This window comes from Sphaeramia orbicularis, chromosome 22 (genome assembly GCF_902148855.1).
Source record: "Sphaeramia orbicularis chromosome 22, fSphaOr1.1, whole genome shotgun sequence".
NCBI lineage: Eukaryota > Metazoa > Chordata > Actinopteri > Kurtiformes > Apogonidae > Sphaeramia > Sphaeramia orbicularis.
Genome location: NC_043978.1, coordinates 43,522,443 through 43,544,574, shown reverse-complemented (window position 1 = coordinate 43,544,574; position 22,132 = coordinate 43,522,443). Strand labels below are relative to the sequence as shown.

Sequence of the window (22,132 nt, the reverse complement as noted above, 5' to 3'; positions counted from 1 at the left end):
CATTTGAAACAACTTATATTAATGAAGCTTACATTATTATTGCACTGCAATGTGTTTGTTAGATTTCTGTAACAATATACATTATAATTATTACATATTATTTTATTTTCCAGTCAATAGTAGCTGAGTAAAAGAGAAGCTTGCTTTGAAAACTCAATAATAATTTATTTTTTTTTAAAGAAATAAAGAGTTACTCATTTGTAAGGCTGACGTGAAAGTGTAACTTCAACACCTCAACTTTCTGAGTCAGCTGATACTAAATGACAGCATTTAAAGTTAACGCGCCTACAGAGCGCAACTATGTAATATTATTAGCGTCTTAAAATTTTGCATAAAATTGCATTATTTTATTGCTTCTTTAAAATGATTTTAAAATAGTTTAGACCGTGAATCACTTAGACGAAGCGGATACTTTTTAAAATCGTTTTCTCTACTTCTAGTTTCCACACGGACCTATTTGTGAAAACACACAAACTTACTTCCTGTTTTGGCGGCTGAGGCAACAACGTGGGTTCAGTGCAGTTCACCTGTGTGTAGTAATAGTGTTATGTGTGACCTGCGTTTTGTCTACCATTTACAATGCAGATATCTAGTGTGAATGATGTCAAGATTTACAATTTAAGCTACGGAAAATCTCTCCCAGAGGTAAGAAGCACGAGCCGCCGTTTTTCAGCTTTTTAGTTTTAGTTTGGAACTAGCTCGTGGCTAACACAGCTAGCCCCCTAGAGTGGACCGGGTACTTGTTCTTCTCTCGTGACAGAAAAAGAGATAAAGACACATTACATTATAGCTTAATTTGAGAACTTTTAGGCGCCAGTAACTCCCCTGTTTTTAGCTTAACCTCCGTCATTTCATACAACTCTTGTATTAGTATTAACACTAACATGTGATGTGGATAGTCCTACAAGGAGTTTACAGAGTACCTGTAACAGTTCAACAACTTAGTCAATATTTAATATTAATTTAAGAAAGAAAAACGGGTGTGAGCGCAAGAACGAGTAAAGAAAATAATGATAAAATGTCATCTTGGCATTCATACCTTAAACACCGAAATGGTCAATGATTTTTAACATATTATCCACAGAGTATATGTGATAATTCGTTTGCAGACACAGTACAACAACAGAATTATTGAATATCAACTGATAAGGTGTTGAAGTGTTTTAATAATGGTGTTAAATTGTCTCTAGATGAATTAACAAAGTGTCATCATACTAACTTAAAATTACTAATATATAACATTAACATATCCCTGTCAAGCCCCCATGCTCATGTAAACAAATCAAACACCCTACCACATGCCAATGAAAGATTTGGACAAAAATTTCAGTAATTTGTCCTTGGCCCATGCCCTACCCTTTATCCAAGTTTCATGAAAAACAGTTTTGTAGTTTTTGTTTAATGCTTCTGACATGCAGACCAAAAAACAAGCTAACAGACATGAGTGGGCACAACATAACCATAGGTTATTACAAACAGATACATCCAGTGCACATTCAGTGTTATAAATATGAGTAAATTACAAAGACCAGAGTACATCAGTTCATTGTTCATCTGCCTCTTTGATCTACAGTGGTTGTCAGATCGAAAGAAAAGACAGCTTCAAAAGAAAGATGTCGGTAAGTTAGTTTTATTTGATATTTCCTATTAATACTCTCATAACTGTAAATTGTTAGTCTGACTTGTTTTCCTTTTTGTTATTTAATTGCAGACATCCAGCGCAGGATTGAGCTCATCCAGGACTTTGAGATGCCCACAGTGTGCCATTCTATCAAAGTGTCCAGGGATGGGCAGTACATCCTGGCAGCAGGTACAGTAAGAGGACGTGTGGACAGGGGTTCATCAGATCTTTAAAATCACAGGTGGACTGTTTACCTCAAAATAAGCATCTGTGGATATTAAGGATACTTTTCTCTGTTTTCATTCCCCTTTTATGAATAACCACCACTCCCAGTGTAATGGACAATGCAATACTCACCCTACCTCAGTGCAATTATCCCACCCATGCAACTTGTTTGTAATTTTACCTTGCGTATTTCCTGTTTTTATCTGTATATGTCCTTATATGATGTATATGTTTCTTATCTGTAGTATAGCGTTAGCTTTTTGTATATTTTACTCGTAATGAGTAGAATTTGTATATTTAATATTTTATTGCAGTAGTTTTTGTACATTGCTAGTTTTTCTCAGTATAATGTGTGATATTTTTAAACAGCCTTTTTTGCACTTTGTTTGCTGTTAAACAGATTTTCATGTCCCTGTAACAATGACAATAAACATATATTCTATTCATCTCAGGCACTTACAAACCCAGGATCCGCTGTTATGACACGTATCAGTTGTCCCTGAAGTTTGAACGCTGCTTGGATTCAGATGGTGTGTTACAGTCAACAGACACATCCCCGTTACACAGCCTCCATATCATTAATAATACTTGAATATGACGGGTTTCTTTTCTTTCCCCTTAAAGTTGTGGCGTTTGATGTCTTGTCTGATGACTATTCTAAGGTAAGACATTGGAACAAGGAGAGTTGATGTTGCTATTTTACCACTGAAACGAGAGCTACAAAGTTATTCTATTTTAGCAAGGATTTGATATTTATTTAAGTTAACTCACCTGAGTTTGTTTACTTTACCTTTTTTTCCTCAATTTTTTATGAGCAAAAAACCCCCACAAAAGACTGATTTAAAAGCTATATTTTTCAGGCCCTATTAATTTTCCTAATGTCAGTGTGAGACTGTTTAAATCCTCAGTTGTTTCCATTTTCTGCTCTCATGTAGTTGGTGTTCCTACACTGTGACCGCTACGTAGAGTTCCACTCCCAGCACGGACACTACTACAAGACACGAATCCCAAAGTTTGGGCGAGACTTTTCCTACCACTATCCCTCATGTGACCTCTATTTTGTAGGCACAAGGTATTTGGTGAATCCAATGATAATGACTGAGACATGGTTTAGGTTGATCCTGTGCCTGTTTGTTTTTGATTGCACTGTTTGTGTTTTCAGTTCAGAGGTGTACAGACTGAATCTGGAACAAGGGCGCTTCCTTAACTCACTTCAGACAGATGCAGTGTAAGTATTAAGCTGTGTTTTACCAGAAGAAGTGTCCAGTGATTTCAGTGGAAGAACCAGTGCTTTAATCGTTCATGGGTCATAGTTTTACCTCCCAGGATGTGATTTAGTCCCAACAAGTCAGTCTCTGTGGTGTTATGTGACTAAACTCCCTCTCTTGTCATTGCTGATGTTGATGATGCTTTCTTCTCTTGCCTTCTCGACCAGGGAGCACAACGTGTGTGACATCAACCCTGTCCATCACTTATTCGCAACAGGAACCTCTGAGGTAAGTGTCAAAGCAGGCTGCCTGTGAAATGAGGCACCAGCTATCAGCAGGCTTTATCCGAACTGAAACAGTGACTGTGTTTGGCCGTGCATTACTAAGTGCCTTTATAACGCCATCGGTTATTTATTAAAATGAAAGCTCATTGTAAGGACTGAAATATCCAGTGTTATTCATGCAATCATGCCATATTAGGGCCTGTTTTATTAAACAGTTTAAGAAAAATGACTTGTAGATTTTATTCAGACAGTTCTCTTGAATCTCTATGTGTGACTAAATAATATTTGTGAGATCTTATAGCGTTTTACTCCAAATGCGACATTGTTTTTCCTCACTCTGCATCACACATCGGCTGTGTTGTGATGTAAAGTCCAGTAATTATCTCTGTGATTTACAGTTATGCTAATATGTGGGTTAGATTGAACCAAATGAGATTTTTTTAGTGTTGCACTATAAAACTTAACACATGTGCATTGTTATGGTCTGAAAATGAGAGTTGTACATTTGTGCATTCTCCAGTTGCAGACCTTTTCTCTGCTCTCAGCTCTTTGATATCACACACCATCTGCCTTGATAAAAATAAGCCTGTTACATGATTTCTGCGTGTTAAAGTTCAAGCGTTTCAATCCATCACCTCTCATATGCATTTGAAGCGGCCAGTATAAGAAGTTTCCTGTGGTAGTTTGTCATGACAGCTCTTTAATCTGCGCAGACTGACTATTTGACTTGTGTTGGGTTACACCAGGGACGGGTCGAATGCTGGGACCCCCGTGTACGGACTCGCGTTGGCCTGCTGGACTGTGCCCTGAGCAGCCTCACTGAGGGAACAGAGTAAGGACCAATCTGTCTCTGAGAAGTCAGTGATTTGAGCCGATATCAGCCCGTGGATACATATGTAGCCACATGGCACTTGTCTTCTCTGGCTGTGTCTCTGCTGTATGAAAAACAAGCTGCAAGCTGTGCATCATTATGTTGCTTGTATACCAGGCCTCCATCTGATTTTGATCTTGTTCACAAACAAGCAACAGTGTAATTTTGAGATTGTGCTTCATACCATATTTCTGCTGTTTTATCAATATTCATGGTAACATCAAATGTTGTTCTTTTGTTTGTTGGTAACAGGGTTCAGGCTTTGCCGTCAATCAGTGCTCTGAAGTTCAACGGCTCTCTAACCATGGCAGTAGGCACCAGTACAGGGCAGGTGAGCAGAAAACCTACTCTGTTAGCTCTGTTTTGAATAAACTCTTTATATGGCACTCATAGTAATACTCTGAAATTCAAAATGTCAACCATAGTGTGGTATTGGAGGACATGACAAGACTCTATTACTTTTGTGAAATTTTTCAAATTTATGTATTGTCATGTTGAAAATCAAGGTCAATGAAGTTACCATATTTGGTTCATTACCTATATGTGGCGAAAACATAAGAAATACAAGAAAAACACATGTAAGGTGAAAGGAACATGCATTTTAGAACATTGAACATTAGACCAACGTAAGTGCTGATCCAGACCCCTGTCCACATCCACATTATCCCTTTGAACATCATTCCTTACATTAGTAGCATTACTTCATGGTACCTAACAGAGCTGGTGCACTCACTGTTCAAGGTGGACCTTACAGACCATGTAGACCACATTGGACCTGAGATTGTTGCCTCACTGTAACAGTTGCTTTCACTATCTTGTAATGTGTGCAGAAATGACAAAAAATAGTCACTTGCCTGATATAGGCTTAATAAGACAAAATTCAAGATTCAAGAATTTGTATTGTCATCATGTGTACACATAACGAAAATTAGTCAGGTAGTTCTTGGCTAAGATGCAAGCTTAAATACTCAACGTAAAATATAAACGCACTATAAGAATATGTACATTGTATATATAAATATAAATGTAAAACAGTATGTACTGGATTCAACAGTCAGCATTTTCCTAATGTGTACTTGTAGCAGCTTGAAATCTGTTGTTGGCATCAGTGTGTCCATCTCAGACAGTGAAAACTCTACAACACTGGTCTACGGTTCCATCCTCCTACTTTCCATTTGTTGTTGTTTTCTGTCGGCTGCCCACATGGTGTGAAAGTCCGCCTCTTCTTCCTGTGAATAGTCGACTCATGATAAAGCTGGTGTCCTCTAAAAAGATCCCCTGCTCTCAGCTCTGTTGTATTGTTAAAATGTGACACGTAATGACGTGAATACTCATCATGAACACATTTTCTTTCCATCTTGTTTTAGCCTTTGACTCCCACCTTATCTCATGTTCATTTGGTTTTTAAAGCAAAGAGGGGGGTGTTTCTTTTGTTGTTATTTTTGCTCAAAGGTGCTGCTGTATGACCTGCGCTCCAGTCAGCCGCTGTTGGTTAAAGACCACTTCTACAACCTGCCCATCAAATCCCTCAACTTCCATGATCAGCTGGACCTGGTTGTGTCTGCTGACTCCAAGATCATCAAAATGTGGAACAAAGATACTGTAAGCCTCAGGAAGAGCAGTGACCGGAAATCAGCTGATATTGTGCTAATTTCCTTTAAAGCTATTATGTTGTGATTAATTGTACTCATGCCGCACATGAATGACAGTGTTTTGTTTATTATAAGTGCACCTGAGCATTAACATAAGCACATGACAGACATTTAACAGTTATCATTCAGTTCTCTCAGACACATTCAAGTTTGTGTTTGTACCAGTGAACCGCAGAAAAGGCCAGATCTACTCTTTCAGGACTATTTTAATGGATGTTCTCCCTTTTTCTTTTCCTCACAGGGCAAAGTGTTCTCCTCCATACAGCCTCAGGCCAACATCAATGATGTTTGCATCTATCCTCACTCAGGTGACAGCAATTCTTTTACACCACACATGTATTCACTCTGCTAAATATGTCTGCAGAAATGGGCAGGGTTATTGGTTAGGTGTTAAAATAAAAAGAAAATTAGATTTTTTTTTTTGTCTAATGTTTTGAGTGCATATGTTGCACCTGCGCTGCTCATTTCCACCTCCGGGTGGCACCATCTGACTGATTCACTGTGTGACCCTGTAGTTTAGTCTTTGCTGTTGTACTTTCGCCAATTTACACTAAATGTGAGACTGAACTTGTGAACTTTTCTTTGAAATGATCCTTTTGTTCTTTAGACTTTTAAGTTCTTCCAGGACTGTAACTTCAAACACTTTTCTGCATCGTTCAGCTCACAAATTCAGCTTATCCTCCGTATTGTTCTCATTATCGTCTCATTAGAGTGGAACCTCAATTCTGCCCTTAAGCTATACGAACATCAACTTAAAAAGACGCTTAAACTATTTCACATAAAACACAGTCGTATGATGAGAGTCTTCACATGTTCATGAACAAAGCATTTCAGAGGGCAGTGACCCAGACCTTTTAGGCCCAGGGGAAGGTTTTGGGTCCGTCCCACAAGAGGAAAACGGTATATAATTTGCGTCATTCCAGCTTTTTACTACCATGTACAATATGTGAAGAACTAGACTAGATAATAAATAAACAATCAGCATCCTAAAATAGTCAATGCTAAACATCCTAGAAAATCAGTAAGAACCAGATGCAAACAATAGAACTAAGAAAAGTCATTGAGGTTATTTTTACTCTCGTGTGGATGAGTGTTCGTCCCCACAGGCCTTAGACGCTTCACATAAGTCTGAGAGACTGACGACTGAAACTAAATTCTGTTTTGTCACCACGCATTGTGATGTATTTACCCTTTATAGTTCACTCATAGAAATACTCTGACATTCAAAATTTCAACCTTAGTGTGTAATTGGAGGGTGTAACAAGACTGTATGGCTTTTGTGAAGTTTTTCCAAATGTTGTATTATGTAGAAAAGCAAGGTCAATGAAATTACCATATTTGGTTCCTTGCCAGTAAGTGGCAAAAAAAGTATATAGTAAAGTGTATATAAAAAAAAAAAAAAATACAAGAAAAACACATGTAAGGTGACAGGAACATGTAGCGTCTGATCAAGTGGTAACATGTGGACACATTTCATGTTCAACAGTCTCTGTCATGTAAGCAGTGACTTATATGCATGTGTTATACATATTTGAGTAGGTATTTATAAGCACTTTAACATTATGTCTAACAAAATTTGGGGAGGTAAAATTTTTAAGTGAAAAATGTCAAATTACTACTCAGTAACACGTAAACTTGAAACGGACATCAATTTTTTAAGCTTTACGCAAACATTCAAACATGCAGTTCTCGACAGAAATTGATATAAAGTAGGACGAAACCTTTTAGATATTATGTTCAACTATGCTGAAAATACATTTTGGAGTAAAATACTGAAAAGTCTCCGTTTTATTGACATGAGATTGTGGTAACATGTGGACAGGTTGCCATAGTAACAAGCAGACGACTCTGCCATTGTATGCATCACCCAAAATGGTGACTTATTTTTTAAAACAACAAGCCAGGTATAATCACAATGCTTTATTTAATGTATTTAATACTAACAGTGTTATTTAGAACTTGTGGTGGTCCATTCTCAGTAACAGTTCACAGATAGTCTTTTTAAATGTGACCAGTGTATGAATTCACAAACTTCATCATTCAGAATTTTAATTTGTCAAAGTAATAGACAGTCTTTTACATGTCTTTTTGTTCATTTAATGCAGTCTTGCAGAAGGTTCCGAACTTCTCCTGTACTGTGTAAGTGGTATTTTAAAAAGGATAACAGTTACATAGAATAGAGATCTTAAGCTAAAAAAATGAGCCCACTTGAAAAATGGTGTGTAAATGTCCTTTTTCGTGTTGATGTTCACTTTCACTTGATCCAGCCCATATATTTTCAAACATTAGACCAACATAAGTGCTGATCCAGACCCCTGTCACATTATCCCTTTGAACATCATTCCTTTCATTAGTACCATTACTTCATGGTACCTAACAAAGCAGGTACACTCACTGTTCATGCAGAGGTGGACCTTACAGACCCTGTAGACCACATTGGACCTGAGATTGTTGACTCATTGTCCTCACTGTAACTGTTGCTGTCACTGTCTTGTATGCGGAAACTGCCAAAAATAGTCACTTGCTCGATAAAGGGTTAATATCCCCTCAGTGCCTATCCTCATGATGTTCGTTTGTATTCTCTGTCTCATTAACAGGTATGCTCTTCACTGCCAATGAAGATCCCAAGATGAACACGTTCTACATTCCGGTGAGTCTACGGGCATTTACATTCCTCTGTTGTGTGTTCACATCAGGCTCAGCTTTCAGGTTAATCACAGTAAAGGATATGTCAACACCAGTCACACGTACAGTATCTGTGTGTGCAATGAGTGATTCACACAACTGAAGCCACTGTTGATCACTCTGGTTCTTTGTGATGAGTACAGCTGGAGAAAGTGTGCCGTCATCAGCAGTGTTGACTTTTGACTCAGATGTTTTAGAGAAGGTATGTGTGTATTGTTAATCTGCTTTGTGTAAATATGTACCTTTCAGGCATGTAGGACAAGGATGTGTGGATCTTTGGACACTGTTCCCTGAATCACAGAGACTTACAGTCAGTCAGTTAATCCTATTTGAGTAAATGTGAAAATCAGTGCTGTTATTGTTATCAGGAGGTGGACTATCTGTCGATATCAGTGGGAAAAACTAATTTATGATACATGTGAAATTATTATTTGTAAAAGTAGACTTTTGTTCCTGAGTAAAAGTTGAAGAAAGATGTGGTTTTAAACTATTTGTCAAAAAGTGCATAAAGGTGAAAATGTTATAAAACACACACATGTAGTTTCATGATTTAGTTTGTTGATTTAGTTGTTTTAGAATATTTTTTATTTCCAAAACATGACAAACACTCACCAAACAGTGGAACAATTTAGAAACATTAAAATTAATTTAATGATATTAGTTCAACAAAGTTAAGTAGTAATAGTAGAAATATGTAAAACAACATTTTGTAAGTATTTTAGCTTTCAGTATAAACAGGCCCCAAAGATAAAAAAAAAAAAAAAAAAGCAAATAGATATCAGTATCACTTGATATGTTTTTTATTGCCCAGCTCTGTCATGAGGATGTCCTCACAGTCCTGAGTGTTTCACAGAAGTATCACTGCCTTATCTAAAATCAGTTCAGTCCTTTCCACAGTTGGCTTCACTTATTCCACTGTTTATCATTTTTTGAGAAGCGCAGCCTTTGTTTTGTATCTCAGTGTGCCCGACCGCTTCCTGTCCTGAGATCAGCTTTTTATGCTCTGGTTTATGGACTTCTTCCTCTGTCGTGTTTCTATGAGCCGCCGCTCTCAGCCTCAGGCTCCGTATACAGCACATTATCCGGGTTGAACAGCTGAACGTGTTATCACATCAGGCCCTGGAAGGTGGGCTCTGTTGACTTTGCCCTCAGTGTTTGACTCCATGTGATGTCATCCTCTGTGTGAACCATTCAACTCACATACAGTATGTATGAGCTGATCTTTGATCCACCTACCCCCCATCCCTGAGTCTGGACTGAAACACTTCTGATATCCAATCCAGTGTTAGCGTGAAGCTGATGACTCTTAATGTGATAATAATTCTGCAGAAGATGTAGTACCCTTACACACTGTGTTTACTTTTAATAAATCACATGCGAATGCTACCAGGCTAAGAGGAAGTGACCCCGTTCACCGCTACGTACATTAGCCCACTCAATAGGAACTTGGTGTTCTGCTTGTTCTGTTTTTATGGCAGACATTAAATAAAACAACCAGAGATGATCAAATCTGTGAATCATTGCCTCTTACAATTCCATCCGGGGACAAGCAGATCTTTTCATGTGTTACTGTTTTTGTGTACAAATCTTGCTATCACTAATCGATTACAAAGTGGTCTGACCAATCTAGTTCCGAAACAAACAACCATTTTCCTATCCTTATATAGGGTAAAAAAAAAAAAAGATAGAAAAAACCCCTCAATAATCCAAAGTGACATCTAAAAAGAAGTTTTTCATCAGCTACAGTTGTGATTAACTCTTTAAAAGACAAAAATATGCACAAAATGTGAATAAATTGTCACGGTTGAGAAGCAGATATATATATACAGGGTGGGGAAGCAAAATTTACAATGAACATTTAGTTGTTTTTTCTCAGCAGGCACTACGTCAATTGTTTTGAAACCAAACATATATTGATTTCATGATCATCCTAACACTATTATCCATACCTTTTCAGAAACTTTTGCCCATATGAGTAATCAGGAAAGCAAACGTCAAAGAGTGTGTGATTTGCTGAATGCACTCGTCACACCAAAGGAGATTTCAAAAATAGTTGGAGTGTCCATAAAGACTGTTTATAATGTAAAGAAGAGAATGACTATGAGCAAAACTATTACGAGAAAGTCTGGAAGTGGAGGAAGCAACAAAAAACGTACCAAAGCTTTTATTAAAGCTCTCAAATCCAAAATCCTAAAGGATCCAACCAAATCCATGAGAAAAATGGCAATTGAACTTGAGGTAGACAACAAGACCGTTAGAAATGCAGTAAAATACGATTTGAAGTTAAAATCTTACACAAGAACACCAAAACACTGCTGACAACAGCAACAAATCCGACTTTAGCAATTTTTGGGAATCATATTTATGGCCGCCTTCTAACCCAGATCTAAACCCTCTGGATTATGCTATTTGGGGCGTTTTAGAACATGCGACCAATAGAACATCACACAGCAATGTCGACTTTCTTAAAGATACTATTAAAGAAGAATGGGAGAAGTTGTCACCCGAATATTTGAGGAACACTTGCGCAAGTTTCAAGAAGCATATGAAGGCAGTTATTGAGAAAGAAGGAGGACACATAGAATAAAAATATTTTCTATTAAATTTAGTAAATTTTCTTGTGGCAAATAAATTCTCATGACTTTCAATAAACTAATTGGTCATACACTGTCTTTCAATCCCTGCCTCAAAATATTGTAAATTTTGCTTCCCCACCCTGTGTGTGTGTGTGTGTGTGTGTGTGTATATATATATATATATATATATATATATATAAATCAATTATAACAAAATAATTAGATTAATTTTTCAGTCATTTAAACAGTTGCTTAGTAGTTAGAGCTCACAGTCAGACAAGCATCCAATACAATGGTGACTTGTGACTCTTGTGGATTGATTTGTTCATTTAAAGATACTAGATCTATCACCTTTGTTGATATGAACCCAGTCTCTGGAAAATTACTTTAAACCTTCACTAAGCTACAGCTAAAGTTAGGATCAGTGCTTAGAGCTCATCGTATTTTTATTGAGTCGACAGGTGGTTGGTTGTAGTGGTGGAATCAATTAATCAGGATGTTTAAATGCCATTTTGTGAAAATGATTTACAGTTCTTTATTTTGCTTTTAATCTTTTACAAGACACAGACACATTTGCAAACATAGGTTGTGTTAGGCAGCCCTGTTGGCATCAAACAATGTTATTGCTCCTGTTTTTTATTCCCTTGGCATAAAATTCAGGGTATACATTGATCAGCATCTCTGGAAGATGATGCAGTGTTTTTCACCAGACCTGCTAGATTTTAGTAGTTGAAGTTATACCTTCTACTTTTATCGTATCCAAAAAAGAACAACTGAAATCAAAATTAAGCATTATAACCAAGAAAAGTACCTGATTAAGGAAAACGTGTTTGCAAAGATGGTGCAGTTTAAGCTTTACTGTTCACTTCCTGTTTTATAAGTGGGCGTGGTCAGAAGAATTCCGAACATGAAAGTAGATTCACAAGCTCCAAGTACAGTAAGAAAGTAATATCACATGTTTTACTGGTAACTAAATGTATTTTATCTGAATTATTACTTATTTTATTCTCCTGCTTGTTATAACCTCCTCCAGACAAGATTTGTATTGCAAGATTTTTCCACATTTCGTTCAGTGAAACAGGCCTCAAACAAGTCTGAAAAATGTCATTTAATTGTCACAATGTTCAGAAAATACATAGCTTATGTAAAAATAGGTCCAGTTTGAACTGGTTTGGAGCAGGTAGTCAAAATCTGTGACTCACATTCACTTCTCTCATTGGAATGAATGGGATTGGATCTGCTGTAGTTTTCTAAAGGAGCCAAACAGACGAGAACATTAGGAAAAGGCTGTGGTTTAGATATTGATACAGACTTTGTCAGTCGTTATTTACATTTTTATAGACTTGTCATGTATTAACCCATGAAGACCTAAACAGCCGCTGGTGACCAAAACCACCTACTGATCTAAAATGTTCAATGCCTGTTGATCCATTAATCCTATCAATACATGTAAATAACTGGTGTAAAATGCAGTTTGTCATCTTTTCATGGTCATCAGATATGACCCATTTGGATGTTCAAAAGCTCGGTAGTTACCGTGGAAACACCGTCACCTTCTACAACACTGATTCACCAGTAAAACCCATCAATCTGACTGTTCTATTGGTGTAAAGTTGTATGTCATGTATTGATTTTCTGCATTTATGTTGAAATCAGCATTATTAGTTCAATAAATTAACAACCTTTAACCTTTATTTGAATTGAGTTCTAAATAAATTAAATGAAAATTACTGGATATTAGTCATTCATTTGTATTTTTTAGAAACACTTACTCACCAAAACTATCAGGTACATGATTCATTCATTAATGTTCAGATTGGTGCAGCCTGTGTGCACAACTGCCGTTTACTTACAGACAGCCTTCAGTTTCCTAAAAAGAGTAAACTGTAATGAGTCTAAAATGAGAATGTCTGCCTCAACACAAGTGGTGTCAGTGTAAGGTCAGTGCACTTAAAGTGTTTATAGCTCTCGGCACTGTGAAAAGGAGAAGGTGTGAGACTTTTTGCTGCGTCATCAGTGTTCGGTTACACATCAGCACGATTGCATGGTTCATAGAAAAAGGAAGCGCCGTGGTCTTTCTCAGCCCGGCCATTTAGGCTATATTTGTTTCAACAAATACACTCTAGTTGTAACACTTTCTCAGCAGTCTAAATCTGAACCAGATGTATGTGTGTCTTTGTGTGTTTAGGCTCTGGGCCCGGCTCCTCGCTGGTGTTCCTTCCTTGATAATCTGACAGAGGAGCTGGAGGAGAGCCCGGAGAGCACGGTTTATGACGACTACAAGTTTGTCACCCGGAAGGACCTGGAAAATCTGGGTGAGAGCTCCACGCTTTGTTTTATCCTCCTCAACCCTAGGGCCTTTCACAGAAACATTCACAGTAGTGATTTTCCAAGGTCCCTGTGTGGTCTTAAAAAGTCTCAGAAGTCTTGAATTTACATATCTGCATTTAATACCTTCAAAAGTCTTTAAAAGGTATTAATTTTCATATGGTAGGTGTTAAACCCACAAATGTAATAAACTGCAAATGTAATAAAAATTTGCAGCTTTTAGCGGAATAATCTTATAAATGTAATAATGTAATAACTTTCCCACAAATGTAGTAACAGTCATCTACCACAAACGTAATACCTCATTTTCCCAGTGTGCTGCTACCCTCTCCAATGTTATCATAATCATATCCAGACATTTTATTTACATGGTTCAAACATAGGCTTCTATTATACTTAATGAGAATAAATAATATCCAGTTCATACTGAAGCTTTTATAATAAAACCTTTACAATATTTTTGCCCGTTCTGTTTGTCCACTTGTATTTGTAATTAAACACCTATTAATCTGGAATTAGTACCATGTGGTGTAACTGCAATATTTGATCATTCTAAAAAGGCAAGTATCCAAAAGACAAGAATAAATGGGAAGAAAAAGAAAGATGAATGAATATTTATGCATGCTTTACTTAAATGTATGTGATGTAGTAATTTATTACATTTGTGGGAAGTCATTACAGTTTTGGAATCTGAAAATTTTTTACTGTCCCACAAACATAATAAGTCCCAACAGAAGTTATAATTATTACGTTTATGGGAAAGTTATTACATTTGTGGGATTATTACGTTATAAGCTACAAATTTTTATTATGTTCGCGATTTATTAATTTTGTAGGGTTTACAGTAAATCTTAAGTTATTAGTTATTAGTTGCCATACACCTGTTCACTGTGTTGTGTTTAAATGTGTCTGTTAAATATCCAAGCTGCAAAGAAAGTAACATTAGTCGACTCAGTTCCACCCGTTCCAACCTGACAATTTATCTGGAAATTAGGAACTAATTATTGCTAACTTTGCAGCCACCAGTGAGAAATGACTGGGAAAGGTGGGAATCAAGGCGTGGGAGTAAATAAAAAAATTTTTCTAAATTGAGTCACAAATTTTTGCCAGTCTGGCATTAAATTTTGTTCTAAGTAGTCTTAAAAAGGTCTCAAAAAGTCTTAAATTTAATTTGTAGAAATCTGTAGGAACCCTGATTTGCCTTCTTAAAACCACAAAAAAGCCCAAGGATCCTGAACTTTCTTACAGGCTGGATAAAGTAGCAGGGAATGACTTTAGGTAAGAATAGTGGCGTGTGTGTCGGGGGAGGGGTAGGTGAGGAGTAGAAGGGCTTTGGGACTCACTGGAAGGGTTGAATGAACATTGGAATGCAGGCTCAGCAGTAAAGAGATCAAATGACAAGAAGCAGAAAGGTGGTTGGCTGCTGTGGAATAAAGGCAGGAGAGGGGGCAGGCAGGGAAACAGCGGTGTTGATTTACAGAAGCCGCGTAACGTGGCCCCGTTATGTAACCTTAAGGCAGCCTGGGTGGACTCTGCAGCCCCCACTTCACATCTCTCCATGTCTCTCCAGCTACACGCTCATTTGCTTGAAGGCTTTGACGTAACAAATGTCGTTTCCAACAGTTTACACAGTACATGCCTGCACTTACTCTGAGAGCGGGTAAAGTCCAGGGTGGAGATCCTGGGATTATCCTTCATACTTAATAGAGAAGTTGATGCATTTTCACATTTTCCTTCACTCTCATGTAAAAATGACATGTAGCCACACAAAAGCATATATGTGTCTGAGATTCAACTGATTTTTTTTCATCAGAGGTTAAAAAATCTTGAAGATCTTTAACCCTTTAACAATGACAAGCTCTCCGGCGCTGCATTTAGCACTTCACAGCATTCGAATTCTGTAGCTCCTGAACCGTTTGTGCTATCCACAAAATTCAAACGGCATCAGAAAGCTGAGATCCTGAGCTTTCCAACTCTATATAACACTTTATGGCAGTAATGTGGGGCTCTATTACAAATAGAAAGGAACTGTTTCAGATACTTCCACACAGGCTAAAAAACACCTGGAAATAACAAAAAATACAAAGCCATTATATGAATACTGAATGTTCTAGACCAAAAAGCATCTTTGAGCAGATGTAAAATAGTTGAAAGTTTTTTTCTGCAGTCTCAAAAAGTTTCATTATGAACATTTACTGTTGTTTCAAGTCCGGTTTTTTTTCTGTCTTACTAAAACACACTGTTTTAAGCATTTATCATTTTTAATAATGACAATTAATGGCCAAAGTCAAGTTCCTCCTGAAAACAAAGGTGCAAAAGAATTGGCAAAAAAGACATTTTCTGACACTTTTATTGAAGATAGATTAAGAAAACATTAAGGTAGCCTGTTATAATGGCAGTCTTAATGGAGCATCATACAGTTGTTAGTTGTTTAATCAATGGAACCTGATATGTTAAAGTTGTTTTTAAAAGACATGAACGTAGTCATAGGAAACATCCTGTTGAATTGACAAGTTCCGTAGCGTCTTCATAAGTTGTTTCACTATTTAGTCTTAACTCCTTCACACAAAAGGCTAGAAATTATACAGTTTTACTAAGATCTTTTTAGTTTACGTATAAAATACAGCCTTGGATAAAGTAACACAAAATATTACTATAATCATAGCTGTAATGTTAAATACAGTCCCTTTTCAGTTTGTAGAATAAATGCCACCCTCGTCCAGAGTTTCTGATTGAATTGTGTGTTTGCCTTGTCAGGTTTGTCTCACCTGGTGGGATCCTCCCTCCTGAGAGCCTACATGCACGGCTTTTTCATGGACATCAGGCTTTATCACAAGGTGCGTTTGCTGTGTTTTCACTGTTTCCTAAATGACTGTAAACCTTTTCAGTACTCGTCTAGATCTAACAGTGTGGCTTTTAACTGAAACTATGCCAATGCTCTTTTGTGTGGCCACAGGTCAAAAACATGGTCAATCCTTTTGCATATGAAGAGTATCGTAAGGATAAGATCCGCCAGAAGATCGAGGAGTCCAGGACCCAGAGGGTGCAGATGAAGGTGGGGGATCCTTTAAAAAGTCTTCACATCACATTGCAATTCCAATGTCATAAACTGTCTCTGAGGCTTTTCATTATCAACTGACTGTATCCTTCCCAATTACCACACCATTATAAAAAAAGAACAGTTAACCTTTAGGAATCAGTCCACTTTAATGTCAACAAGAATGTGTGTCATAAGTCAGACAGATTAAATTCCGTCTAATGTTTCCAGTGTGTGTGTAATCAAAGGGCTTTTTTTTTCTCTGACTGAGCCAGACGCTGCCCAAGGTGAACAAGGAGCTGGCTCTCAAACTGATGGAGGAGGGTGATGACGAAGCAGAGCTGGCTGCCAGGAAAAAGAAGGGCAAGGTAGGAGAAACATAGGCAATGAAATAAGAACAGTTGTGTGTCTGTGTTGTTTTCCTTTTCACCTAAATGTCTCTGTGTTCCACCTACTGTATCTGTAAACACATCATTCCACTCACCCACTCCGTGACATACAGGAGCACATTCAGTGAAAGGCCGATTCCACCTAAATGCACTACTGACCGACAGGAAATCATTCCTGCCTGTGACCACCAGACTGTTTAATTCCACCTTATAATCACATAATTATAATTACACAGAAGACTATATTTGCTCACTTATTTATCTACATTTATTTTAATTATCGTATTGATAATATTTGTCCAGTACATATTAAATACATATAAGAGGGGTCAGCCGTGGCTTAGAAGGCTGGAGAGTTGGCTTGTGACTGAAGGGTCACTGGTTTGATTTCCCGAACTGGCAGAAAGTTGTTGGCGGATGTGCCCTTTGAGCAAGGCACTTAACCCCCCATTTGCTTTCATGTTCTAGTGATGGATTAAATGCAGAGGGTCAATTTCAGTGTGTGGTACATGACAAAGAATCTTAATATTGTGCAAATCATTGTTCTAATTTTGTTTAATGGAGTGTTTAATGTGTATATAAGGGTACTTATATATATATATATATATATATATATATATATATATATATATATATATATATGAGTATATTTAGAGCTTTATATGTATATTTGTGTACATATTTTTGAATATACTTGAACGGAGCAACTATAAAGCACAATAAGTTCCCCTGGGATAAATAAAGTATTTTGATTCTGATAAACCCCAAACCACAGGCTCTGCCCAGCATCCTTGGCGACGACCGCTTCAAGATGATGTTCGAAAACCCAGACTACCAGGTGGACGAGCAGAGCGAAGAGTTCCGCCTGCTCAACCCCATCGTCTCAAAGGTTGGCCAGAAGAGGAAGAAGAAGCTGCGTCTTCTGGCTCAGCAGGCCTCCGCATCCCAGCAGGTACCACTGCACTGCACTGCCGCCATCATAATGTTTTAATCAAATGCCAAGAAATGCAAACATGAACCCTGAGAGAAAATAAGTAAATATGCATCTGGTGGAAGTGAGTAGCACAACAGATTCTTGGCTTTATGGATCAGTTCTTGTTTTGCAAAAATTATGAGGTTTTCCAGACAGTCAGCTGTTCCTGTCATTTCCCCACAGGCCTCTTGTGTTAGTTCTTTTTACACATAATTGCCTATCTCGAGGGGTCAATTTTAGGCTGAAATACCAATAAATGACAACTCTGTACAGGAGGCCGAAGAGGAAGATGAAGCTGAGGGCAGAGCCAGCTCTGAGGAGGAAAGTTCAGATGACGACAAGAGCTGGGTGGAGGAGGTGAGGGAGCAGAGGAGGTTACTGCAGCAGGAGGACCGAGACCGGCGGCGGCAGGAGAGGAAGGACGCCGACCGAAACACTGTTCTGCTGGAGAGGGAGCAGAACGGCGGGGAGAAGACCTCAAACATGGCCGACAGCAAGAAGAAGAGTCAGCCTGAGTTTTATCAGATTAAAGCCGGGGAAGAATTCCGCAGTTTTAATGACGTGGCCCGCAAGCAGAAACTGCAGAAGTAAGTGCATTGCATAAAAACTGCAGGAAGAGTGTTATGTGTCTCCACATTATCAGATTGCCCCGGGGATTATAAGGCAAGAGTTGGCTTTTCGCTTATAGGGGTAGAAGAGTTCATCTGGGTGTGTGAAGCCAACAATGACAAGCATGCTGTAAATGAATGTCTGTCAACTTTCTCAGCAGCTTATTGAATGCATTTCCTTCCAGGGCTTCTTTGGAGGACCGTCTGAAACTGGAGGAGAACTCTGGAACTAACAACACGGCCGATAACGCAGTGGGAAGCAAACAGCTAACTTTTACTCTGAAAAAGGTAAATAGTTCATTTAGCCTGACAATATGTTCACACAACACATCAGGAGTAACTGAAATGCACAAATGAAGGCCTCGTCATTCAACAGCTGGGCTCCACACTGTCAGTTTCCAGTGGTACAGGTTCTCCCTGGCTGTGAGTTAATGTTTAAGATACACTGAGATGCCCCTGGGAAAAACAGAACAAGGAACATAAAAATAGATGAGCAGGTAAAAGAGAAGCTCTGAATGTGAGAATAGACCTTCATCCTGCTGGATCCTCTGTACTCTGGCCCAACACAAGGTTTACTATTTGTGTAAAAGTTTGAAACTAAGGGACAAGAACCTCAACATGATATTAGGAGTGTCTTAAAGGGGTCATATTTTGCTGTTTTTAAATGGAATTATGCATTTTAAAACATTTCCCTGTGGTCTGCATCAACTGTAAATGCTATGCTTGGGTCTGAATTCTTCATTAATTCAACTCCACAGGTCCATCTTCAACCCTATTTCTGAGTAATGACACCAGAAAGGTGGTTTTGAGCGTTGGCCCTTTAAATGCACATGAGCCACTTCATGCCCCACCCCCTCCAGGTTGTTGGCTGTGCTGCTCTGTCCCGTTCAACCAATAACTGAACATTTTAGGTAATCGGCCCAAAGTTTGGACATATTTTCAGTTTTACTACAACCGCTGCTGCTGACAAACAATTATGTCGTACTCAGAGAAATGTTCATGGGAAATCTTGACCTTATATGTTCAAATGTCATGATGCGCAACTAGTTATAGATGTAACAAATTAAGCAGGAATTAAAACAGGTTGTAGAAATGCACTAGATTTTTTGCCAAAATGAATATACAGATAGCTTTGCAGCACCTGGAGGGTTCAAATTCAAACTTTTTGAACTATTAGGGTCCAAATACACAAATAAATGAACCAAAGACTAATAAAAGTGGGTTTAGCAAAATATGACCCCTTTAAATTGTAATATTGCTGATCGGCACTAAATGTTGGATCTGAAAAAAAAAAAAAATCCCATTTAAATAATGGAAAATGACCTCTGCAAATACTAAAGCCTCCTTCATGCTCTTCACATATACAAAAACAAATGCATACATTTCCAACGGTGGAAACGTCAATGCTTTTATACTTGAACGTGTCCAACACGTTTTGAATGAATCCACCAGAGGGTGCTGCTCTGAGTGAACATACTGGCAAAATACCACAAAGAAGAGTAGAGTAGAATGAGAAGAAATTCAGTGATAACAAACATGGCGACGGCAGACAAGGTATTATCAATGTTGATAATTAGAAGGGTTAATGTTTGTTGTCGTAATTATATCTGTAGCTTCTCACCAACTCACACAGTCGGTCTGTGAAAAGTTCCTAGAAATTATTGACCTCAGATCTCAATACTGCCCCTGTGGTTTCTGGCGGTACTACAACATTCCATATCTGTAAGCTTCTATGCCACAGGTGTCAAACATGCGGCCCGGGGGCCAAATCCGGCCCGCCAAAGGGTCCAGTCTGGCTCTCGGGGTGAATTTGTGCAAAAATGCAAAAATTACTCTAAGATATTAACAATCCTTTTAGTTAAGGTTCCACATTCTGACCACTTCAATGTCAAGTGGGCAGGATTCAGTAAAATACTATCATAATAACATAAATAATGACAACTCCAAATTTTTCTCTTTGTAAATGCAAATATTTTCATGTATTTACACTAAAACAAAGTGGAGTTGTGCAAAAATGTGAATAACCTGAAAGAATATGAACAACCTTGAAATGTCTTAAGAGAAATTAGTACAATTTTAATATATTCTGCCTGTTATTAAATGTTTTGTGTATTTGTAAGTTGTAATGTACATGTGTAAATGATAAACTAACACATAATATTGTTAAATTTACACTTATTTTTTTTCTGTTTGTTCATGTTATTCACATCTTTTGAAAAAATAGTTTGTAGATGTAAACCTTTTCATGATGTAAATTTACTTTGTTTGCTCTAAACCATAGAGAAAAGTTTGGAGTTGACATTATTTATATATTATTATGTTATTATTTTACTGGTTCAGCCCACTTCAGATCAAATTTAGCTGAATGTGGAACTGAACTAAAATGAGTTTGACACCCCTGTTCTATGCCTATCTAATGTAGAGCATGAATGAGCCTCAAGTAAGTTTTTTTTCTTCTAGGAGCCTTTATGGTCTCATTTGCTTCATTTGGACATTAAATACAATGTTTTTGTAAATTATTAGCTTTAAATAACAGTTTGCTCATCTGCTGAGTAAGGGCTTTCTGATATCAGCTGTTCTGTTGTAAGATGCCTCTGCATTGGCTTCACTCATTACCCCTCGTGCTTCCCCAGTGCTGTGGTTTTACCCAGATACATTCACTTCTTGGCTCAGTAAGACAAAATGCAGACTCAAGGATCGCTGTATCTACGTCCACTATGTTATATGATCACATACTAGTGTATCCTGTCTTTGTCCTCCCCCGCAGTCGGAGCAGCAGAGGAAGCAGCAGCAGGCAGAGCGGGATCACCACGAGGAGAGGAAGAAGCTGAGGCGTTCAGCCGGACACCTGAGCAGTGCCCGCGGGAGAGGCTGGGGCGGCAGAGGAAGAGGAAGAGGAAGGTACTGAGGAGACCAGCTCAATCCAGGACCTGAAGCCTCAGTCCTCTGTCAGCACAACAGACCAGCAAAGTTTAACTGATGACGCCTCAGAACTGATTGACATCAGCGAGAGGCTGGACAAAACAGACAGACAGACCTGCACTGGTCCTGGGTGGTCTTTACCATGTGTTTAGGTGTATTCTAAAAATTCAGTGCATATTTAAAATGATTGCTTGTGTGTAAATAACGCCCGTGTTATTATCTAAAACACCTCAAAGCACTGTTCCAGGAAAAATGGATATGTAAAGAGTTCAGAGGGACTGTTGTGACTCGTCTCGTCTCAGACGCCTAGTTTCTTATAATGACTCCTCAGTGGAGCCTACAATTTCAGTTTAATGGAGGGGAGAAAATATGTGTATAGTATATTTTTAACACTCTTTATTATTGTGTTTCTGTTAATCCAACACTGGGATAACAGTACTTGTACTATATTATATTTGGTACAACACTTGCTTGTCTCTAGTGTTTTTATTCCTAGAAACAGTTCTTTACCTAGAAAGAGAGCATGCTTTCTTTGCAGAAGTTGAGTCCTTGTTGCGTCAGAAATAAGAGGAGGGGAGTAGAAAACTGTGAATGGGATGAGGAAAGTTTTTTTTTTTTCCCGCCAACAACTGCAGTTCTTGGAAATGTGAGGGCGGCTTGGGTGTCCTTCCCATCCCCCAGTGTGGCTGCAGTCTGAACCCCCTGATCCAACATTGGCTCATTTTAAATGTGAGGGAGGGGCATTTCTCAGCC

General features: G+C 38.1%; 1 protein-coding gene across 1 annotated transcript; it reads left to right on the top strand.

Annotated features, from left to right (window-relative positions):
* The first annotated feature begins 497 nt into the window (after nucleotides 1-497).
* On the top strand, nucleotides 498-21,851 carry nol10 (nucleolar protein 10). The gene is made up of 21 exons (XM_030127522.1): nucleotides 498-645; nucleotides 1,574-1,619; nucleotides 1,712-1,810; nucleotides 2,299-2,376; nucleotides 2,471-2,508; nucleotides 2,782-2,918; nucleotides 3,009-3,074; nucleotides 3,282-3,342; nucleotides 4,085-4,170; nucleotides 4,462-4,540; nucleotides 5,662-5,811; nucleotides 6,103-6,169; nucleotides 8,459-8,511; nucleotides 13,311-13,437; nucleotides 16,208-16,287; nucleotides 16,407-16,505; nucleotides 16,763-16,855; nucleotides 17,652-17,828; nucleotides 18,123-18,436; nucleotides 18,643-18,745; nucleotides 21,225-21,851. The coding sequence occupies exons 1-21, from the start codon at nucleotides 580-582 to the stop codon at nucleotides 21,363-21,365; spliced, it is 2,160 nt and encodes a 719-aa protein (XP_029983382.1). The 5' UTR covers nucleotides 498-579; the 3' UTR covers nucleotides 21,366-21,851.
* Nucleotides 21,852-22,132: the final 281 nt, after the last annotated feature.